Genomic DNA, 23,140 nt, shown 5'->3' with positions numbered 1-23,140 from the left:
GAGAGCTAATATTAATAAAATGGATGTCAATCTCTCCTGGCTCAAAGTGGAGGAGAGATTGACTTCATCCCTACTTGTATTTTTGAGAGGTATTGACATGTTGAATGCACCGAGTTGTAGCTGTCTGTTTGAACTACTGGCACACAGCTCAGACACCCATGCATACCCCACAAAACAAGAGGTCTCTTCACAGTCCCCAAGTCCAGAACAGACTATGGGAGGCACACAGTACTACATAGAGCCATGACTAGATGGAACTCTATTCCACATCAAGTAACTGATGCAAGCAGTAAAATTTGATAAAAAAAAACAGATACAAATACACCTTATGGAACAGCGGGGACTGTGAAGCAGCAACACAAACATAAGCACAGACACATGCATACGCACACGATAACATACACACATGTACACGTGGATTTTGTACTACAGATATGTGGTACCGGTGGAGAAGAGACCTTGTGAATGTATTGTAATGTTTTTAAAATGGTATAAACTGCCTTAATTTTACTGGACCACAGGAAGAGTAGCAGCAGCTAATGGGGATCCATAATAAATACAACCCGGTGTTCGTACTGACGATTTTCGCTTTGCGCATGCCCACTAATATCTAGTGGTTACTATACCCGGGAATGAACGAGTTCGAGGCAGAAAATAACTTCTCTCTTTGATCTTAATTATTCCGTATTAAAGTCGTTACGGAACTATCAGTCTGCCATAATGCGACGTTTCGGTTCTGTGCAACAAAAGATATCTTGTGTGTTTTTGACTGAGGTGAAAGAGGAACAATCCAGGAAACGCGAATGTCAAGTGAGTATGAGTTACTGCAGTTAGCAGCTAACGTTAGATCGCTAACGTGCGTTGCTAACTAGTTAGCGTACGCCAGGTAAAATAACTCAAATTAACAGTTAGGATATATCCTAAATACTACTGTATACATGAATGGTTTTGTAGATTAATTTTGTATTTGTTTTCCTAATAGCTACGTTTTGTTATTATTCTTACTCTGCACCATAGTTAGGTGGATACTAAGCTAATGCTAACGAGCTAATACGTCAACACAGCAGCAGTTTATTGGTTAGTGATGCAGTCTGATGTTACCCCATTGAATGAAAACCAGAGCCATGTTCAGTACGAAAACGTGGAACGTTGCAGATAGAAATGCCATGACTAAAGCTGACGTGATTTAATATTATATACTGTATACCAAAGAGATGTTTGCTCTAGCTACATCATACATTTCTATCTCAACCTTGTCCCGTTGAACACGGCCCAGTTGAGCTCTTGAAATGTGTCCACTGTAAGGGTGATTTCACCATCTTCTCTCTTTTGTAGCACCAATATGAGGGGTTATGGCAGGGGAAACGGTGTTACAGAATAACAGAATAAATTGCTATTTAGAGTTAGAGGAATATATGTGAGAACACCATAAGATGCACATATCTTTATGTATATTCTATGACAACAAACACATTTCAATTGATATGGCACAATACAACAAAATATGACCATAGTTTTTAGGTTATGATTGATATATATATATTTCTAGCAACTTTGATTTACCGGTAGCTGCTTATAAAAGACAGTCAGTTGCACTTACTATGCAGGAAATCTTCACCTTAATGATCTCGTGTGTAATGATATGTCCCTTTTCGCTATCTTTTTTCTAACAGCAATTTCAGGTTGTAGCCACCAAACATGTGAACCCTATAGCACTGGAATCGAATATTGACTGTGCACTTGCCACAGAAAAGCTGGATGGCACCTGCTGCTATGTTTCAATTTATAAAGGTGAGTGTTGAACTGCATAAATGAACACTGCATAAATTAACATAAATTAACATTGCAGTCCACACACCTGGGCCTTTATGCCCTCGTTATGGAAAAAATGAAGTTCCGTCAATGAAATGTTACACTGTAAATGGTTTCTTTCTTTTCCAGGGCAATCATACCTCTGGGCTCGACTAGATCGGAAGCCCACCAAGCAGGCAGACAAGAGGTTCAAGAAGCATCAGTATTCCCACAAAAGTTGCAAAGGTTTCACCTGGAATGTGAAAGAAGACTTTAAGACGGTTCCAGAGTCTTGGGTCCCGGCACACAGAGTTCAGCACCACAATGGACAGCCTGTACCAGATGACCACGGACACATCCCAGGTGGGACACACTATATATGGACACACTCCTCGAGCTGGTTTCCCGGACACTGATTAACCCTAGTCCTGGACTAAAAGGCCTGTCACTCACTCGCTTTTCACTATTTTCTATTTACAAACAGTATGTCCTTTATATGGGAACTAAAATACTGATTGTACTTTCTCAATGTATGTTCAGGTTGGGTTCCAGTGGAGAAAGACAACAAGCAGTACTGTTGGCACTCGTCTGTTGTGGACTATGATGCTGGTGTAGCGCTGGTTCTGAGGCCCAGTGCTGAGAATGAAGACCTGCTAGAGATCACCATGGTACCACTGGCTGATCTCCTGGAGCAAACCCTGGAGCTTATTGGAACCAACGTCAATGGGAACCCATATGGTAAATGTGACATACAGTCCAAGTCCGCCACTGTACATGTACACATGCACTTCTGAACTGGCCTTTTAGCAAATCATCTAAATATTGTGTCGTTTCTGACAGGGTTGGGAAGTAAAAAGCAGCCTGTCCACGTCCTGGTTGCCCATGGGAGTGTACACATCAGGAACCCTCCCCCGGTGGACTTCCAGCAGTTGTGTTCCTGGTTCCAGGACAGCCAGGAGGGCCGTGTTGAGGGCATCGTCTGGCACTGTAATGACGGGACCCTGGTCAAGGTAAGCACTCAAGAACCCACCAGAGGCTCCTATTATGCAATTAAATTGAGACTTGGACTGTGGTATGTCTTCAGATTTTCTTTGTCAGTTTTCTTTCATCACATCATAATGAAATTATGAAAAGTGTGTTATTTTGTTTCCTCCAGGTCAGGAGCTTTGACATTTAAGTGGTAAAACCAGTGTTTGTTTGTTTGGCTGTAGCTCCATCGTCATCACCTGGGGCTGAGATGGCCGGACGGTGACACCATCCTGAACGCTCGGCCTGTGGTCGTCCACGTCGACRGGACCATACGAGAGTATCACATCACCAGCAAGGACTTGTTTACATCTCTATCTCAGTTAAACGGACATCGCTTCAGCAGACTGCAGGACATCCAGTTTGACCCTTAACCTTTATTTAACCAGGAAGTCCTATTTAGGTCAGAAGACCTTTATCCCTAAATCCACCAGGAGCCGCCCGGAGTCTTAAGAAACATTCCTGTTTGTAATAATCCATGAGTCAGTGGGATCGGTCGGGCTCACTTGGGGTAATAATGTCTCATAGTGATTATGTGAAGGTCTATGTCCTTAGAGTTGGAAATGTGTGATAGCAGTGCAGCAATGGCAGCTTTCTGTGTTATCAATTTCATTCATCCCTCCATCCCAATCAATTTCATTCATTCATCCCTCCATCCCATTCATTTTTCCCATAGGGATTTTACCCTATGACAGACAATCTCAGTATACAACAAGTTATTGCTCACGTATACCCTGTAATCATATAGCATTAGAAAGCTTAGATTCACAGCTATCCATCAGATACATTCTCGCAATGTTCAGGTCAACGGTACATATTAGATGGACCTGTATAAATTGCTTTAAAAAGGAAATCCGGATACATTTTAAACTTTGTTTAACAAGTCATGACAGGTCATGAAATTACATTTCAAATTATATATAATATAACCTACTTTAAATGCGCTAGCTACAACTATTGTAAAAAAAAAAAATCGCCCATATTGTGCCATTGACATTAGAACGTTTTAAGCTTAACCATTAAATTACATGTAATGGGGCAGCTACGCTTTTGGATTGTAACTTTGGTGATAGGAACACCACATTTCACATGCTCGGCTAGAACAGGGTTTAAAAAATATTTGTAGATACAGGGCCACTACAGCATTAACCCCACTGAAGCCTTTTTCCAATATGGYCGCCAAACAACTGAATTGGGTGTTATCGGATACATTTTGCATTACCATACCTGTATGGAATATAATTATATTAGAATACATCTTGATTTACACTAACTATGTGTAATGGTTTGCTGCTCTCATCATCCAGATATTAGGTTAAAACATATTGGCATTCCTATGGAATTTTACATTGTAAATGTTTCCAGTCCTCTGTTAATGAAAACCGTTAATGTCATTGTCATCAGCTCACATCCATGTCTATTCACATGTACATATCCATTTKCCATGTTTGAAGATTAAATATAGCAATTACTGATCATAACAGCTTCTTGGGCATATTCTAACCACAATTATGTCAGTAATTTAACATTGTTATGTCTGGCACACCTGGCTAATTTGGTTGTGTATTCTACATCACTAAGAACATTTCAAGATATTATTGGGCATAATATAATTATTTCATACAGGTATGGTAATGCAACATTTATCCAATAAGATCATTTTTAGTTGTTTGGCGGCCAAGGTTTGGGGAAAAATTCTGTGGGGTTAATGCGTGAATCCTGTGATGGTCCTGAACACTCTAAGAATGTCTCTTATGGAACACAGAAAGCTACCATTGCTGTACTACTATCACACATTTTCTAACTCTTGGGACAGACCTTCACTTTTTTTTTTTTGAGACGTCGTCACCACAAGAGAGCCTGACGGCCCAGATTTAGGGGCCTGGCTCCAGGACTGTAAGCTTCCATACTGTATTTCCATTAGTATGGTTGAACCAGACTAAATAGTGGGGTCACCAGTGAAACAATGGTGAGTGCAGCGTTCAATCTGGTTTAACCTGTCTTCCAATATGAACGAACCTGCCAAATAAAAAGCCTGTAAATATATTGAATATGTGTAGCCTAAGTATCATGTACATATCTTTTTACCAAATATCTATTTCAAAAACTATTCCAAATTGTTTTTGCCCTTAAATTAAACGCACAATTCGGCCATTGTAGTCACTGATGTACACATATGCACATTAAATCTGCTTTATTGATAGAAGTAACGCAATAGAAAACGTATCAAACACAATCTAGCCAACATACTGTGCCTTCAGAAAGTATTCACACCCCTTAACTTTTTACACATTTTGTTAGGTTGCAGCCTGAATTAAACATTTATTAAATTGAGATTTTGTGTCACTGGCCTACACAACACCTCATAATGTCAAAGTGGAATTATGTTTATAGATTTAAAAAAATTCAAATTAATTAAAAATGAAAAGCTGAAATGTCAAGTATTCAACATTTTCTTAAGTTACATAAGTTGAATAGATGTTTTTATAACATGATTTTTGATTTACTACCTCATCTCTGTACCCCAAAGGTATAATTATCTGTAATGTCCCTTAGTTGAGAAGTTAATTTAATTTGTAAATATTTTATTTGTCCCTTTTCTCTCCTTCAAAACAAAACAAACGTATACACATACAAACAGTAACCACATCTCTTCTGCCCAGACATGCATGCTCACACCCCCATTCCCAGTGCCTGCATCGTCACTTGCCACCTGGTCCTAAATTGCACCAATTTGTTCTTCTCAGTCGCCCATGCTATTTCAATAATAAATAATTAGATTTGTCCATCGTGTCAATGATGGCGGATTGATTTACTTCCAAGTTTTTAATATATAAAAAAATATCTAAATAAGTGATGAGAAAATAATCGTCCAGCACATACCCCCATTGGTCATGTCTTGAAATATGCAGACAGATGTAATAAAAGCAAGTTTAAGTTGTAATACTTCTGACAGCCAACTTTCTAGCACCCCCCAGCAATGACATTGAGCAGTGAATTTCAAACACAGATTCAACCACAAATAACGGAGGTTTTCCAATGCCTCGTAAAAAATAAAAAAGCAGACGTTGAATATCCCTTTGAGCATGGTGAAGTTATTAATTACACTTTKGATGGTGTATCAATACACCCAGTCACTACAAAGATACAGGGACCCTTCCTAACTAAGTTGCCAGAGAGGAAGGAAACCTGCTCAGGGATTTCACCATGACTTTAAAACAGTTGTGATAGGAGAAAATTGAGGATGGATCAACAACATTGTAGTTACTCCACAATACTAACCCAAATGACAGAGTGAAAAGACGAAAGCCTGTACAGAATAAAAATATTCCAAAACATGCATCCTGTTTGCAATAAGGCACTAAAGTAAAACTGCAAAAAAATGTGGCAAAGAAATTAACTTTATGTCCTGAATACAAAGCTTTTTATGTTTAGGGCAAATCCAACACATCACTGAGTACCGCTCTTTATATTTTCAAGCATGGTGGTGGCTGCATCATGTTATGGGTATGCTTGTCATTGGCAAGGACTAGGGAGTTTCTTAGGATAAAAATAAACAGAATAGAGCTAAGCACATGCAGAATCCTAGAGGAAACCCTGGTTCAGTCTGCTTTCCAACACACTGGGAGACAAATTCACCTTTCAGCAGGACAATAATCTAAAACACAAGGCTAAATTTACATTGGAGTTGCTTACCAAGTTATTGAATGTTCCTGAGTGGCCTAGTTACATTTTTGATTTAAATCAGCTTGAAAATCTATGGCAAGACTTGAAAATGTCTGTAGCAATGATCAACAACCAACTTGACAGAGTTTGAATAATTGTGAAAACAATAATGTGAAAATATTGTACAATCCAGGTGTGCAAAGCTCTTAGAGACGTACACAGAAATGCTCACAGCTGTAATCACTGCCAAAGGTGATTCTAACATGTATTGATTGATTGACTCAGGGGTGTGAATACTTATGCAAATTAGATATTTATGTACTTCATTTTCAATACATTTGTAAACATTTCTAAAAACATGTTTTCACTGTGTCATTATGGTGAATTGTGTGTAGATGGATCAACATAAAAAAATCTATTTTAAATTCAGGCTGTAACACAACAAAATGTGTAATAAGGGGTATGAATATTTTCTGAAGGCACTGTATACCAATGTAAAAAACTATTTGACAAGTACCGTATGTAAAATCCCTGCTACATTGTCTGAACAAAACAAAACTGCCCCAGGAGGAGAAACACAATTACATTCAACTTCATCTTCTAGACAACATTCACATTAAAACCATATAAATACTATATATTTAAGACATTTAATGGTTTAAAAGGCACAATATCCATCCTGTGTTAGCTGATGGACACATCAGGGATATCTGCAGCTCCTACACCAAACTGTTCACACACTTTCTTCAGTTGCTCCTCCAGAACAATGTTCTTCTTCACCTCCAGATTGTAATTAAACTTCAGATCCTCAATCTCCTCAAAGAATGTCGGGTCAAAGTTCTCCAGTTCCATCTTCATCTTTTTTACTTCGGCCTGGAATCGGGAAGGTAATAAAAAATATGTTCACAGAGGAATAGATAAAAAAAAAAAAAATGTTTTTACTTTTCTACACTCAAAACAACCCAAATAGATGAGGTAATAGTTCGGAGGAGTCACAATACCTGCAACTGTTTTTTTTCCTCGCCAGTGGCCTTCAGCAGGGCTTGTAGCTCCTCATACCCTGACGACAAAAACATGACACTTGTTGATGTGCATATTGTGCTAGTTAGTTACTGCGCCTGTTTAGGTTCTGCAGCATTCCTGAACAGTACAAGTTTTGTTTGACATCACAGAACATGCATGAACACATCAATAATGCACATCTTCCACCTCGAAGTGGAAACTTGTCAAACAGGACCACTTTGCTTTTACATGTCTCACCTGGCTCAGCAGAGGTTGTCTCATACTTCTTAGTGTAGTCACTACGCTTCTGTACCAGCTCTTCCTTCTCCAGCTGGTTATTGGTCAATCTAAAGACAAAACGGGATAGACATTCCTGTGTGACTAACGGATGGCAAATCAAATGTCTAATTTTCATGACCAAATTTGACCCGTCGGTGTAGTAATAGATATTACAAACATAAATGCTGTTTTCAATTTCCTTCACTTTGTTGTTTACATTAACGTATGGTTCACACATAGCTAACACATTTTGATAACGCATTCCCATGTTAGCTATGTGTGAACCATATGTTTGTAATGCTATTGTATGCAAAGGCAATCAGGTTAGATGTATCACAAGTTTGTCTACATTGAAGAGCTGGCCTATGGGATATATTCACCTCGTTGACTGGAACTCCTTGGCGAGGCCTGACTCAGTGTTTGCTGCGGTGGGAAAGTTGTTTAACAGCTTCACCTTCAGAACAAACAAAAACTGTTTTCACCACCATTAAAATAATGTAGCATAGTACTAGAATGCTACTTCATTTTCTTTATATAAACAATCTGGTTTGATTAGCACAGAACGACAATAGTACATCATATATGGCACCCTATTCTGTATGTAGTGCACTACTTTTGACCAGAGCCCTATGAGCCATGGTTAAAAGTATTACACTATATAGGGAACAGGGTGCCATTTGAGACTCAACCAATGAGAAAAATCAAGAATCGCACAGTGATTTCACAGTCTACGCAATCAGAGCTATGGAGCCACGTCGGAGCCGTTGTGTAGACTGTGGAGCTCTTACGCTTACCTGCTCCTGTAGTTGGCTGGCGACTCGCTGTGCTTTCTCCTCCCTCTCACTGGCCTCTCGCAGCTGCAGCCTGAGCTCTGAGAGACTGGAGTTCTTCTGGCTGATGTCCTGCTCCAGTGCTTTCATCTTACTCTCAAACATCCTGAAGGGAGGGAAACCAACCCCTTTTTAGTCAGCCATCTAGTTTCAAGACACCCCACTGTAGTCTACGTTGGCTTGGTATTCTACCAGATCTAGATGTTTGTTCTTTAGGTCAGTGGTTCCCAAACTGTCAGTCGGGACCCACTTGTAGGTTGTGGCAGGGGTCCATGCAGGTCGCGGGATAAAACATTTTGTGCATTGCAATTTTTTGTACAGTACCAGTCAAAAGTTTGGACACACCTACTCATTCCAGGGTTTTTCTTATTTTGACTATTTTCTACATTGTGGAATAATAGTGAAGACATCAAAACTATGAAATAACACATGGAATCATGTAGTAACCAAAAAAGTGTTAAATTCTTCAAAGTAGCCACCCTTTGTCTTGATGACAGCTTTGCACACTCTTGGCAGTCTCTCAACCAGCTTCATGAGGTAGTCACCTGGAATGCATTTCAATTAACAGGTGTGCCTTGTTTTTAATTTGTGGAATTTCTTTCCTTCTTAATGAGTTTGAGCCAATCAGTTGTGTTGTGACAAGGTAGGGGTGGTATACAGAATATAGCCCTATTTGGTAAAAGACCAAGTCCATATTATGGCAAGAACAGCTCAAATAAGCAAAGAGAAACAACAGTCCATCATTACTTTAAGATACAAAGGCCAGTCCATCCGGACAATTGAAGAGGCGACTCCAGGATGCTGGCCTTCTAAGCAGAGTTGCAAAGAAAAAGCCATATCTCAGACTGGCCAATAAAAAGAAAAGATTAAGATGGGAAAAAGAACACAGACACTGGACAGAGGAACTCTGCCTAGAAGGCAAGCATCCCGGAGTCGCCTCTTCACTGTTGACGTTGAGACTGGTGTTTTGTGGGTACTATTTAATGAAGCTTCCAGTTGAGGACTTGTGAGGCATCTGTTTCTCAAACTAGACACTCTAATGTACTTGTCGTCTTGCTCAGTTGTGCACCGGGGCCTCCCACTCTTTCTATTCTGGCTAGAGCCAGTTGGCGCTGTTCTGTGAAGGGAGTACTACACAGCGTTGTACGAGATCTTCAGTTTCTTGGCAATTTCTCGCATGGAATAGCCTTCATTTCTCAGAACAAGAATAGACTGACGAGTTTCAGAAGAAAGTTATTTGTTTCTGGACATTTTGAGCCTGTAATCGAACCCACAAAGGCTGATACTCAATTAGTCTAAAGAAGGCCAATTTTATTGCTTCTTTAATCAGGACAACAGTTTTCAGCTGTGCTAACATTATTGCAAAAGGGTTTTCTAATGATCAATTAGCCTTTTAAAATGATAAACTTGAATTAGCTAACACAACGTGCCATTGGAACACAGGAGTGATGGTTGCTGATAATGGGCCTCTGTACGCCCATGTAGATATTCCATAAGAAAATCAGCCGTTTCCAGCTACAATAGTCATTTACAACATTCACAATATCTACACTGTATTTCTGATCAATTTTATGTTATTGTAATGGACAAAAAATTCGATTTTCAAAAACAAGGACATTTCTAAGTGACTCCAAACTTTTGAAAGGCAGTGTAGCCTATAATCTTGGAGATTTTACAATCAACAAAAGAAACACTAGACAATCAGGCCCCCATTGATTTTGTTATAATGTTTGAGCATAAACACAGCATTATCCATGGTAAAATGTGTAGAATTGCAGGAAATTAGCTTAACTACAACTTATTCTTTGGTCTATGTATGTTTTTTCACCGCTCAACCCTTATGGTAGGTCGTAACTCAAAAGTCACCTCAATTGGCGGGTCACGAAACAAAGTTTTAGAACCCCTGCTCTAGGTTATACATTAAGTAGTTACAGTCCAAGAAACAGGGTTAGTGAGTTCGCTCGTGTCTTTTAGTCAGATGAGAACAGGAGTGAGGACTGAGTGGTTGACTTCGTTCATTTCAACGGATCCCTCACCTTGTTACCACAGTGGCCTTCCAGGTCTTACTTTCGACCCCCTCAGGGATGACCCTGGACTGGGCTGCCACTAGCTGTTGTCTGGCCTCCTCCAGCTCAGCCTCCAGCTTCTCATTGGTCATCTCTAGACTGGTCTTGGCCATCCTCAGCCTCTCCGCAGCCTCAGTCTCCTGCAACACATCTTTTTAAATGAGTCCTGAGACTTGACTAAATGTTGTAACTATGCATCCCATGAAAAGGGACGGGGCGGAACACATACCCTTTTAATCTCTTTCCGTAAATGTTCGTTTTCCATCACAATTTTCTCCACTCCTTTGGTTTTGGTCTCTAGTCTGGAGCTCAGCTGTGTTTCTGTGTTTCTCTTGAGCTTCTCGTAATCATTCTAGAGAAGACGGAGAGCAAGAGGACAAAATAAATGTTAAAAACATTTGAACTTGAACAGCATAACCTTCGAGCAGTTTTGAAGGGCTATAAGAGCTCCACTGGTTGTTAAACATGTAATAGGACATCTCATGCCTTATTACACAAGTAGTTCAACTAGAGTTCACCTTGAGTTTTTCATGCTTGCGCTCCAGAGCTGTGAGCTGTTCCTGACTCAGTGCTGCTGGAGTTTTCTTCAGCGTCTCATTCTCCCTCTGCACCCTATCCACCACCCTCTTCATCAGCCCGATGGTCTTCTCCAACTCTGGCACAGTTTTACCGCTGCGACCCGCCTACAGTGGACAGGAAAGAGTTTCATTCAGTCGTGTGATCCAGTTGTTGTATAATACACTTTTACTAGATGGTTAAATTGACTGTAAAGTGAGAACCTCTCTACAAGCCATGTCAGTAAAACAAGAGTGCACACAGACAGGTGGATAGAGTAGAATTACAGCCTGACCACTAGGAATACGACATCTGTATACACCGAGTGTACAAAACATTAGGAACACCTTCCTAATATTGCGTTGAAATTAATACATTAAGTAGTTACATGGTCAGTCTATTTCATGGAAAATACAATTATTGATTGTATGTTTGTTTATTCCATGTGTAACTCTGTGTTGTTGTATGTGTCGAACTGCTTTGCTTTATTCTTGGCTAGGTCGCAGTTGTAAATGAGAACTTGTTCTCAACTAGCCTACCTGGTTAAATAAAGGTGAAATAAAATTTTCAAAAAGAGCAGGTGTTCTAAATGTTTTGTATACTCAGTGTAGATACCTAGTCACTAGCGTACACAAGCAGGCATTAAAGCACAAAAAAAATCCCATGATTGAAACTTTTTCAGTCAAAAAATCCCATGGCAAACCTTTTGGCTCAAGAGCCACATCAGGATTTCGAAATTTAACGGACAGACTTTTTTAAATTACTGATTTGTTTGTCAAAATGGGTTTACGGGCCAGAAAAAAGGGCAGTTATTTGAAAAAATATATTAATATTATCCCCTAAATAATAACCCCCCCCCAAAAATATTATTTTAGACTCAAACCTAATGCGTCATCCATATGACTAAAATCCGTCGCAGAGACCGAGAACTTTAACCCCTGCACAAGACTAGGATAGACCTACCTCACGGACGTGACCCAGTTTTTTCTCCACCTCCGCCTTTTCCTTCTTCAGAACGTTGTACATCTCTTTGAGGTCTGCAACTTGGTCCTATCAGTAAAGTAGAGAGGGTATCATTGGATAAGCTGGAAAACAAACATCTCTGGCAGGTCTTAACAGACCAAAGGTCTTAAAATCCACCTAGCCAATGAGGTCTTAACCGGTTGCTTGAACTTAGTTCCAGGGCTTAAGTTATTGGGCTTCAAGGCCCCAGTTGAAAGGGAGCTAATGATCTGCAGCTGTGTTTTTAGTCAAATCCCCCCCAAAATGTATCTACCATACCTTTAGTCTGGGTAGGTCGTTGTTGGCCTGTTCCAGTTGAAAGTGGAGCTCCAGCTTCTCTGAGGAAAGCTTCAGGTTCTCTCTCTGAAGCTCGTACTCTTTCTGCGAGGGGTTGTCTGATGTCTGAAAGAAAGAAATAACAGCCGTCACGCTTACGCAATCAGAATGTGACAAAACACAAAAATAACAATTTATTAGGAGAGAAGAGGGAAGAGATGAAGGGAGCAAAGAAAGGAAGTGTAAGGTGGTGACCACATGGATAAACATAAAAAAACGTAGCGCCTAGGACTGGAAGGAGGTACTATACACAGGGTTTGGCAGTGGTAGGCCGTCATTGTAAATAAGAATTTGTTCTTAACTGACTTGCATAGTTAAAATAAAGGTTAAATAAAAAATAAATGAAACACAGACTGGGAGCCTATCAAGCCAAACACTGCACACTTTCTGCTAGCTCAAACACTGCACTAGCATCTTGTCAGGGTGGAAGCCAGGGGCAGCCTTTGGTACCTTATGAGTTTTGGGAGACATAGGTTTGAGCTTTTGTCTTATCTTCTCAATGTCATTGGTAATGACCTCCAGCTCGGCACCACGGGTACTCTCCGAAGCAAACTCGAGCTTGCTGTCTGTGACATCATCAATGTCGAGTTCCTTGATGACAAAACGGACAGATTCGCCGTCAATGAGGTCAGCACTGGGGTCAGCGCTGACTTCCATTATGAAGTCCTCTTCTTTCCTGACGTTTCCTCCACTGTCCCACTTAATTTCTATCTCCACCTCCCTCTGTGTCTCCATCTCTGTCTCCCCCAGTATCCTCTGCATTATCTGTACCCATCACACTACTTGACTGCTGTCACCTCTCCTTGCTCAGATGCAGGTTTCGCTGACTCAAGCCTCTCAGAGGTTGATGGCTCACTCTGGATTTAGGGGGTTTGGATCGTAGAAATAGAATGAATAGAACGAATGTCCCCATTCAAGTAAACTATGGCATAATGGTGGACTGGTGGTCATTGCTCCTATGGGTACACTCGCAAAGCAGGAAGTAAAATAAAAAAGGAAGTGTACGGTGCACTTTTTATTTAACGTCCTACTTTGCTCCTATGTGTACTCATCAATATGTGCTGTAATATTTTGATTATACTCAACTGACATGACATAAATTCCATTCTATTGCATGAGCCACATCAGTTAACATCATTTGAAGGAACATTCTATATTACAATGGAAATTATTGCATCACAATACCAGGCAGCCATTGCGAGTGTACCAATTAGTTCACCAGTCAAATTGCCAGGTTTAGAGGTTCCAAGACCGTTCTATTCATTCTATTTCTATGGTTTGGGTACACTCAAATCCAGCACAGTGTCACTTGTGGAATCCTGTCTGACAATGAGATTCTCCTCTGTGGTTATGTCCACTAGTTCAGCAACAGCCACCTCATTGATATTCTCTGACTCTGCATCACTTTTTTCCAGGTTCTCCTTCTTGGACTCTCTGTCAGTCTCTTCTGTTTCCCCATCTCCCTCTCCTGTATCTTCCATCTGTTCTTCATGTCCTCCCTCTCCAGTCTCATCTGTTCTTTCCTGTTCTCCACGCTCTGCCCTGCTTGGTTTCTCTGTCTGCTCTGTCTCAGGTACACAGTCATTTGTTCCATCAAAGACTGTCTGGGTTTCTTTTTGTCCTTGGTTTGGGTGTAGTGCCCCCTCCTTGTGGGCTGACGTGCCATCTCTCTGACAGGCTACACTGTCATTGGCTAAGAAGGTCAGGACCCTCTTTTTCTCATGTACGTCACCAACATCAAACGTCAGCGAACGAAGCTCTTTCAAGGACACGGATGGGGAGACCAAACTTCTCCCCTCCTTCACGTGCATCGAATGGGATTGAGGAGTGGGTGAAAGAGAGAAGTAGAAAAGAGAATAAAGAAAGTGTAGAAACCTAATGACTTAAATGTGAAATTAATGCAAACATACGTACATAGTGAGATGAAAGACAGTTGGCAATATTTGTAAACAGTGGTTGTCTGTTGTGTCTGAGTGAGATTTCACAAACGTTCAACGTCAAGCCCTGCAGTTTAATACGTTTTCCTGTCTTGTTGTGTTTGTGTGTAAAAGGTAGTGCAGTCTCAGATCATATTTGAGTCAGTCAGTGTGTAGTCTTACAGAGGACTTCTGGCTCTCCAGGGAGTGAAGCCTGTCCTCCAGGTAGTGGTTCCTCAGGTTCATGTCCTCCATGGCAGAATCTCTGGGTAGGGCCTGCTGCTGTCTGGAATAGACAGAGAGGAAAATGTTAGTCCTACAAGGGTTGGTCTGGTTATACTGCAAACACAATAGATAATAGTGCTGACGATGTGTTCCCACCATCTTATTTGTCCACCAGAAAAAGCCCTATGATTTTGAGCTACTCAAGAAAAAGAGTTGCTATTAAACGAACCAACAGCAGCACAGTTACAATGTCTGAAACACCTACTTTATGGTGAGGATCTGTTGCTCCAGTTCACCGTTCCTCCTCTTCAGCTCAACCAGTTCTTTCTCAGACTCCTGTGTCCTCACCCCCACCACCTGATCTGCCGTCACACCACGACCCTTCAGTTTCCTCTGCAGACCTGCCTTCTCCTGCTCCAGTCTGAACACAGAGGGACAACCAGGGACATGGCACAACGTAAGACCATATGGCTAAGGAGTATTGGAGTGAAGGAGTGTTCGATATCTATTGTGTATGAGTAAGCAGGGTCATGTGCTTCTGTGAACTTTTTGTTGGTCTTGTCCGTGTGCATGTGCGTCCGTGTGTGTCAGTCAAAATGTCTGTACTTTGTATGTCTTCATGGAGTGAGTGGGATGTGTATGTTTCTTATGGTGTGTGGATGGTGTGGCTAAACCCCTTGCACCATGAGTGTCTTGGTTCTAACCTGGAGTAGAGCTCCTTGAGAGTACTCAGCTGCTTAGAGACAGACTCGGTTTCCCTCTCCTTCTCCTTCAGAATGTTCCTCACTTTCTCCATCCTGGCCTGCCACTTCTTGCCCTCCTCCCACCGCACTATTTCTTCTTTATTTGTCTGCAGGGTAGATAGTGTGATGATGAGGCATGTCACATATAGGTTCCTTTCAATCCTCAAATACCTTGTATTTGTGAATGTCCATGAAATACAGGAATGTAATTATAGTATCTCTATGGAGCCAACATGCAGTGGGACAGGGAGGCAGGGATCAAATCAAATCTGATTTGACACATGCGCTGAATACAGGTGTAAACCTTACCGTGAAATTCTTACTTACAAGTCCTTAACCAACAATGCAGTTCAAGAAATAGAGTTAATGAAATATTTACTAAATCAACTAAAGTAAAACAAATCTAATCAATCAAAAAGTTACACAATAAATGTACATAACAATGTGGAGGCTATATACAGGGGGTACCAGTACAGAGTCAATGTGGAGGCTATATACAGGGGGTACCAGTACAGAGTCAATGTGGAGGCTAATATAGGGGTACCATACAGAAGTCAATGTGGAGGCTATATACAGGGGTACCGGTACCAAGAGTCAATGTGGAGGCTATATACAGGGGGTACCAGTACAGAGTCAATGTGGAGGCTATATACAGGGGGTACCAGTACAGAGTCAATGTGGAGGCTATATACAGGGGGTACCAGTACAGAGTCAATGTGGAGGCTATATACAGGGAGTACCAGTACCGAGTCAATGTGGAGGCTATATACAGGGGGTACCAGTACAGAGTCAATGTGGAGGCATATACAGGGGGTAACGCGAGTCAATGTGGAGGCTCTATTACAGGGGGTACCGGTACCGAGTCAATGTGGAGGCTCCATATCAGGGAGTACCGGTACGAGTCAATGTGGAGGCTCTATACAGGGATACCAGTACAGAGTCAATGTGGAGCTCTATACAGGGGTACAAGTACCGAGTCAATGTGGAGGCTATATACAGGGGGTACCAAGTCAATTGTGGAAGGCTCTATACAGGGAGTACCAGTACCGAGTCAATGTGGAGGCTCTATACAGGGGGTACCAGTACCGAGTCAATGTGGAGGCTATATACAGGGGGTACCAGTACCGAGTCAATGTCGAGGATATATGCAGGGTGTACAGGTACCGAGTCAACGTGCGGGGGTACAGAATAGTCGAGGTAATTTGTAAAGTGATTATGATAATAAACAGTGAGTAGCAGCAGTGTAAAAACAAAGGGAAGGGACTGTCAGAGAACAGTCTATGACTTGGGTGACTGGAGTCTTTGACAGTTTTTTCGGCATTCCTATGACACCCCCTAGTATATAGGTCCTGGATGTCAGGAAGCTTGGCCCCAGTGATGAACTGGGCCGTACGCATTACCCTCTGTAGCGCCTTACGGTCAGATGCTGAGCAGTTGCCATTTCAAATCAAATCAAATGTTATTGTTCGTGTACACATATTTTGCAGATGTTACTGCGGGTGTAGCAAAATGCTTATGTTTCAGTGCAGTACTACCTAACAATACATGCAAATCCAAAACATTTATATAAAGGAAATAAGAAATATAGAAATGCTAGAATGAGCAATGTCAGAGTCCAGAATATAAATATATACTGTATGTATATGAAGGTGTGTATAGACATTATGGACAGTATTTGAATAGAAAAGGTGTGTACAGTAGTAGTTATAGAGGATGAGCCTTGACTAGAATACAGTATATACAGTTGAAGTTGGAAGTTTACATACACTTAGGTTGGAGTCATTAAGTAATTTTTCAACCACTCCACAAATGTCTTGTTAACAAGTCGGTTAGGACATCTACTTTGTGCATGACACAAGTAATTTTTCCAACAATTGTTTACAGACAGATTATTTCACTGTATCACAATTCCAGTGGGTCAGAAGTTTACATACACGAAGTTGACTGTGCCTGTGCTTGGAAAATTACAGAAAACGATGTCATGGCTTTAGAAGCTTCTGATAGGCTAATCGGCATAATTTGAGTCAATTGGAGGTGTACCTGTGGATGTATTTCAAGACCTACCTTCAAACTCAGTGCCTCTTTGCTTGACATCATGGGAAAATCTAAAGAAATCAGCCAAAACCTCAGAAACAAATTGTACACCTTCACAAGTCTGGTTCATCCTTGGGAGCAATTTCCAAACGCCTGAAGGTACCATGTTCATCTGTACAAACTGTTAATCCGAAATGACACAAGGACAAGGTTCCAGTTTAACAAAGTTTACTCTACTATATCAACACACTACAAGGTAGCCATTACACTCCAGGCTAGGTCCAACAACGAACAGACTTCCCGCGCATGCGCACTCTTGACTCAGTGATAGCCCTGTAATAACAGGAGTATAGGGATACTTAAAACATGAACTTAACAATCTCCCCCTTTTCTTTAAAGACAAATAAAACATCAACAACATAATTAAAGGTCCAAGTATTATTCAAGATCCTCATTACAAATGGGTTGTGTGACAGTTTTTATTTGTATTACTCAAGCTGCCACTTTCCATTACTGAGAGCCTGTAGGAGCACAAGACTGGATGCTCCTTTTTTAGTCAGACAGTCAGCAAGCTGTTCCTTTGTGGTCGACCACAGAATCCGCTGGATTCTCTGTGCTTGAATAAGTTCCTTTTTTTTAATTTTTAATTTTATCCCCCTTTCTCCCCAATTTTCGTGGTATCCAATCGCTAGTAATTACTATCTTGTCTCATCGCTACAACTCCCGTACGGGCTCGGGAGAGATGAAGGTCGAAAGCCATGCGTCCTCCGAAGCACAACCCAACCAAGCCGCACTGCTTCTTAACACAGCGCGCCTCCAACCCGGAAGCCAGCCGCACCAATGTGTCGGAGGAAACACCGTGCACCCGCCCCCCTCGGTTAGCGCGCACTGTGCCCGGCCCGCCACAGGAGTCGCTGGAGCGCGATGAGACAAGGATATCCCTACCGGCCAAACCCTCCCTAACCCGGATGACGCTAGGCACCGCTCAGGCCAGATGTGGCGTCGCCCCACGGACCTCCCGGTCGCGGCCGGCTGCGACAGAGCCTGGGGCGAACCCAGAGACTCTGGTGGCGCAGCTAGCACTGCGATGCAGTGCTCTAGACCACTGCGCCAACCCGGGAGGCCCTTTGAAATAAGTTCCTTGATGCTGCTAATCTCAAGACGAAGTCTTTTCTCTGTGACAGACTTGGGTTGACTTCACAGCATCAACTAATGAGTAGTTGTCAGTGACACAAACTACAGGTAGAATGTGCCGTTTTGTCTCACCAGTGGTAAGCTCTGAGAACAGAGTTGCAAAGAAAGATCGCATTGTCAATTCCATCCGCAAGAGCAAGTGTTTCTCCAGCAAGTGTGCTTCGGACACCCTTCTGATCCTTTTTGACTGCCAACAGATAGGTGAGAATCTTCCTCCTTCAACCATTAACGATTAGATGTCCACCTTGTGTGGCCTCCATCTGTAAGGTTCCCTAGTGAAGCATCACTGAAGACAACTAGTTTCAAAGAGTCCATCTTTTCAACCATGCTGAAACTTTAAAGTCACTTGTTTGTGATTTCAGTTTACGAACAACTTTGTTTGCCTCATGAATGGTTTGTACAGTGGCGTTGTTTTGTTGTTAGATTGCCAAGTTGCAAACATCAAACATCACATCAGGTCTACTCTGTCTAGCAACCCATAGAATTTGACCTTGCTTCGACTCAATTGATCAACGCTTCAATTCCACATAGAGGGGAATTTCCTTGTACGGCTCTTGAAGAATCCATGTGGATGGGTTGAAGATTCTTGATATAGCTCTCCTGTTGCATCAGTATTGTTCCATCAACTGTAATAAACTCTATGCCAACATAACAAAAATGATCATCGCTCTTCACGGCCGACCTGGGAAAACAGCTTTGAGGTTTGGAAATCACAGTTGTAGCAAAGGTCTGTGAGCCACCCAGATAAAAGTCATCAACATGACAGGACAGTACTCCAGTCCACATTGCAGTCTTGATCAAGTCAATAAGAAGACTGCAGGGTCCACTTGTGACATTTTTCCACCTGTATTCGCATTGTTGCCTTGACTTTGTTGTACCAGTAGAGTGATGCATCTGCCAGTCCATACACACACTTTTTTAGTTTCCACAGTGTTCCTTCGCTTTTAAGCTTCGGGCGGAGGTCGGATGTGAAATGTCCCTTGACAGCTCTGTTCCCTGCAAAAATGCAGAATTTGATGTCTATGGAATTAAGTTTCCATTTTTTTCTGGCAGATCACTGACATCAGCAATCTGAGTGACTCTGAGGCGGCATGTCGGTGAGTCTTTTGGGAGTTCTTTAGCAGCCAGCTCCTCAAAACCTCTAGCCACTAGACGTGCTTTAGGCACTATTCCAGTTAAGGATTCTTTTAAGGGTACACACCCACCTTGTTGAGACACATTTTTGGCCAATGTCTTTGTCCTCTCAAACACTCTGTCATTTTTTTTCTCCAATTACTGAGCTCATCTAGCTTAGCTGAGTCAAATGACACGTCTTTGTTTCAAGTACATCATCATTTTGAATGTATATCTGTTTTCCTCGATTTTCCAATTGGTTCAATTCTGAGATTATCTACAAGTGACAGGTCAGCTGACCCTGTTGTACCAGAAAGTGTAAGCTGGTTCAGAGTAGTGCAAGTTGTACAGTTCTGGGTGTTTCCTTTGGCTTTTTCCTGCTCGTCCAATGGACGGTTGCTGTGTGTGGAATACCACTTCCTCTGTCATGTATTTAACAGTTTGTCCAGTTTTAAGATTGGAACAACCATGTTCTCTTAACACATGTGGCTGTTGTTGAATGTTTTCCTCATTTGAACGCTCAAACAGTATTACCTGTGGCATGGTTGAATTCTCTGCTCCATTTTCCTGTGTCGGTTTCGGTGTCCATATCATTGGATGCGACATCTGGTAGGTTTGGTTCTGTTTACTGTGTCCTTTTTGTCATTTACATTAGGAGACTGATTCTCAGCAACAGCCCCTCTATCTTGTTGATCATTTACTTTCCGCAATCTTGAGTGATGCACCCTGACAAAGATGCTCCGTGATCTTCACAAATATCACCACAACATCTTTGGGCCAATGACTACTCCCGGTCCTTTCCACTCTTGACAGTCAACTCGTTTGTAGTACACTCTGTTCCAGTCTCGTACTTCTCATACGGTGGGTCGAAGCTGTTTCCGCAGAAGCCCTGCGAAATTCTTTCTGAGCACTCTGCTTCAGTGAATGCTTTCTCGCTGCATGTAGTGCTGAAGGTGCTGTCCACCATGCACTCACACTGCTCCCTTCTAGTGCTGGGTGGCTTGTCAACCAGTACAGAGGAAGATTGGGTTCTGCCCCAACAATAGTTGATATGGGCTGTAACCAATGAACATTGTGCAATTGAGTTTTTTGCATCAAAGCCCAATCTAGGGCCTGTGTTTCCAGTCACTCCATTGTCTTGCTTCACTTTCAGCATGATTCTCTGTGAGTGTTTGATTGTGTCTCTCCAGAAAGTCCATTGCTCCATGCAACTGAAGCAGTTGTCTTTACTTCCATGTTTGAAGTTCTCTGCCATTTCTCTTATTTCATTATTATTGAATTCTCCTCCATTGTCACTGTACAATTTCTGTGGCGGGCCATTCACACTTAACAGGAAGGAATGAAGTGCTTTGACGATTTTCACTGGGTTTCTTTGTATTCACAATGCTTCCAGCACTAAAGCATGTGAAGTGGTGGATTATGTGAAGGTTCCACACACTTGGTCCTAACTCATGTACATCTACAGCCACTGTTTTTCATTGTAACTTGGAAGCCAGTGGCAACCAACAGCTGGTCGGGCTTAGGTTGCTGTATTTCTGACATGTCTCACAACTGTTATACCATCTGCCGTAAGATGGAAATACTCTCATCATTATTCCCTGCACTCCTGGAGTAACTTCTGAAGTCTGTCAACTGTAGCATGTCCAATGCTTGTTTGTGAAGCGGTTTCAACAATACTTTGTGTTTTCTTTTGTGTTCATGTTCTCTGTTAGTCAGAGACTCCTATGTGCTTCTTGTGTAGTCAAGATCTCATTTTGCATGGACTCTGTGTGATGTCTTTGTTGTCAAATGTTTTACACAACTAGTTGGCCTGAGGTGTAAGTTCAAGAAGTCACTGGTTGTTTAAACATCATACTGCGCTGTGTCATTTTGTTTGTCTAATTACAAGCCCCTGCCTTCTTGAGGTGAAGTTTGCTTATAATAAGTAGGGATATCTGCTAGGGACACACTTGGTTTCAACATGTGACACTTTAGTCCTGAGCCAATTTTTTTGAGCATTGGTATCTTTACTGATCTTGGTAAGTAATGGACATTCTCCCATCCCAATTGGAGAAGCTCTGTTTGCTTGGTGGTGTATCATATTTGTGTACTTCCTGTTCAGATTTTAGTTTAGCTGACATAAGCTATCCAAAGCCATTTTGCACACCACTGTCCCCGTGTGCTGCAGTATCATCACAGCAGAATCAATCTAAAGGATTTCAACTATAAAAATTCAGTAATCAGATTATTTGGAAAAACAGTGGTAATTTCCTGCTTCTATCTCTGTGTTTACAACATTTTCCTCTGTTAGTTTTAACGTTGTTCATTTTTTATGAGGAGCAGTCTTTACCAATGGTAAGTGCTTTGACAAATTACACATTTCGATCTCCTTCCATATGTGTCCAGTGGATTTGTGCCGGGAAATGGCGCCTCTTCTGGTTGTCTTGAGAACGTGACTTTTTGGCGCCTTTTCTGTGCTGCTCGGTGTAATATGCTGCGTCACTCTACTTGCATTCCATCTGTTATTGGCGCGACAGACGTCTTCTCACCAAATATTATTTTTAGTGCCGACTTCATAGATGCAAAAAGTCAGCACAAGTAAAGCAGTCAAAGCCAACTGTTTCTCCCTACCATCTAGACAAGCAGTGTCTAGCAACTTTGAACCCTAACACTGCATCTGGGAGAAAACCATGTCGTACTTGCGCATTCTATTGTACCTCTGTTCGAAATCAATGATGTAGTCCGCCATTGCAACCGAAATATCTCTCGTAACCTGTCAAAGTTTGAAATATGCCTCGTAGGCAACGGTCTTTCTCTTCTTTAGAATACAGAATCCAGTGCTGTGATCAAGTTCCCATACCGTCATCCTTGTTCAAATCCTCAACGGATATTTCCAGTGCTGTATCTCGCTCTTCCCTCGAGCGATAATACCACGCAGTGCTTGCTTTTTCGCGTCCAGATTAGTAACGCGTATCCAGATTCCCAGTTCATTTTCCAACTTTCGTACGACCTCTTCTCGTCGAAGCGAGGTGGCACGTTTGTAGTTTTAGAAGCCATCCTCTGCTACCATGTTAATCCGAAATGACGCAAGGACAAGGTTCCAGTTTAACAAAGTTTACTCTACTATATGAACACCCTACAAGGTAGCCATTACACTCCAGGCTAGGTCAACAAACGAACAGACTTTCCCGCGCATGCGCACTCTTGACTCAGTGATAGCCCCGTAATAACAGGAGTATAGGGATACTTAAAACATGAACTTAACACAAACAATAGTACGCAGTATAAATACAATGGAGCCAACGCAGCCGTCATACTGGCCAGGAAGGAGACGCGTTCTGTCTCCTAGAGATGAACGTACTTTGGTGCGAACAAGTGCAAAT

General features: G+C 41.7%; 3 protein-coding genes across 4 annotated transcripts in view; 1 reads left to right on the top strand and 2 right to left on the bottom strand.

Annotated features, from left to right (window-relative positions):
- Positions 1–519: 519 nt before the first annotated feature.
- Positions 520–4,868, top strand: rlig1 (RNA 5'-phosphate and 3'-OH ligase 1). 2 transcript variants are annotated; one of them, XM_023986030.2, is made up of 6 exons: positions 520–810; positions 1,674–1,791; positions 1,942–2,154; positions 2,332–2,529; positions 2,632–2,801; positions 3,003–4,868. In XM_023986030.2, exons 1-6 carry the CDS (start codon positions 721–723, stop codon positions 3,189–3,191), a joined length of 978 nt encoding a protein of 325 aa, XP_023841798.1. In that variant the 5' UTR covers positions 520–720; the 3' UTR covers positions 3,192–4,868. The 2 variants fall into 2 exon arrangements, with proteins under 2 accessions (XP_023841798.1, XP_023841799.1); XM_023986031.2 differs by having other exon boundaries at positions 2,948–4,868.
- A 128-nt stretch (positions 4,869–4,996) lies between these two features.
- The window catches only part of cep290 (centrosomal protein 290), a 61,250-nt gene continuing 43,106 nt past the window's right edge, over positions 4,997–23,140 (bottom strand). The window contains exons 41-53 of the mRNA XM_023986029.2: positions 15,399–15,544; positions 14,960–15,115; positions 14,653–14,755; positions 12,497–12,619; positions 12,179–12,265; positions 11,179–11,343; positions 10,890–11,012; positions 10,631–10,800; positions 8,559–8,700; positions 8,145–8,218; positions 7,744–7,832; positions 7,485–7,543; positions 4,997–7,356 (exon numbers count right to left, since the gene is read on the bottom strand). Coding sequence (XP_023841797.1) covers positions 7,168–7,356; positions 7,485–7,543; positions 7,744–7,832; positions 8,145–8,218; positions 8,559–8,700; positions 10,631–10,800; positions 10,890–11,012; positions 11,179–11,343; positions 12,179–12,265; positions 12,497–12,619; positions 14,653–14,755; positions 14,960–15,115; positions 15,399–15,544 — 1,626 coding nt within the window. The 3' untranslated portion in view covers positions 4,997–7,167. The remainder of the gene's footprint in view (positions 7,357–7,484; positions 7,544–7,743; positions 7,833–8,144; positions 8,219–8,558; positions 8,701–10,630; positions 10,801–10,889; positions 11,013–11,178; positions 11,344–12,178; positions 12,266–12,496; positions 12,620–14,652; positions 14,756–14,959; positions 15,116–15,398; positions 15,545–23,140) is intronic.
- On the bottom strand, positions 12,646–14,409 carry LOC139027604 (protein FAM9A-like; the record flags this gene model as incomplete). The annotated part of the gene is made up of 1 exon (XM_070443223.1): positions 12,646–14,409. A coding segment is annotated over one exon (585 nt), but the record flags the coding sequence as incomplete, so codon positions are not given.

This window comes from Salvelinus sp. IW2-2015, linkage group LG4q.1:29, assembly GCF_002910315.2.
Source record: "Salvelinus sp. IW2-2015 linkage group LG4q.1:29, ASM291031v2, whole genome shotgun sequence".
Lineage (NCBI taxonomy): Eukaryota > Metazoa > Chordata > Actinopteri > Salmoniformes > Salmonidae > Salvelinus > Salvelinus sp. IW2-2015.
The sequence above is the reverse complement of the archived record's forward strand: the minus strand, read 5'-3'. Positions and strand labels throughout refer to the sequence as shown.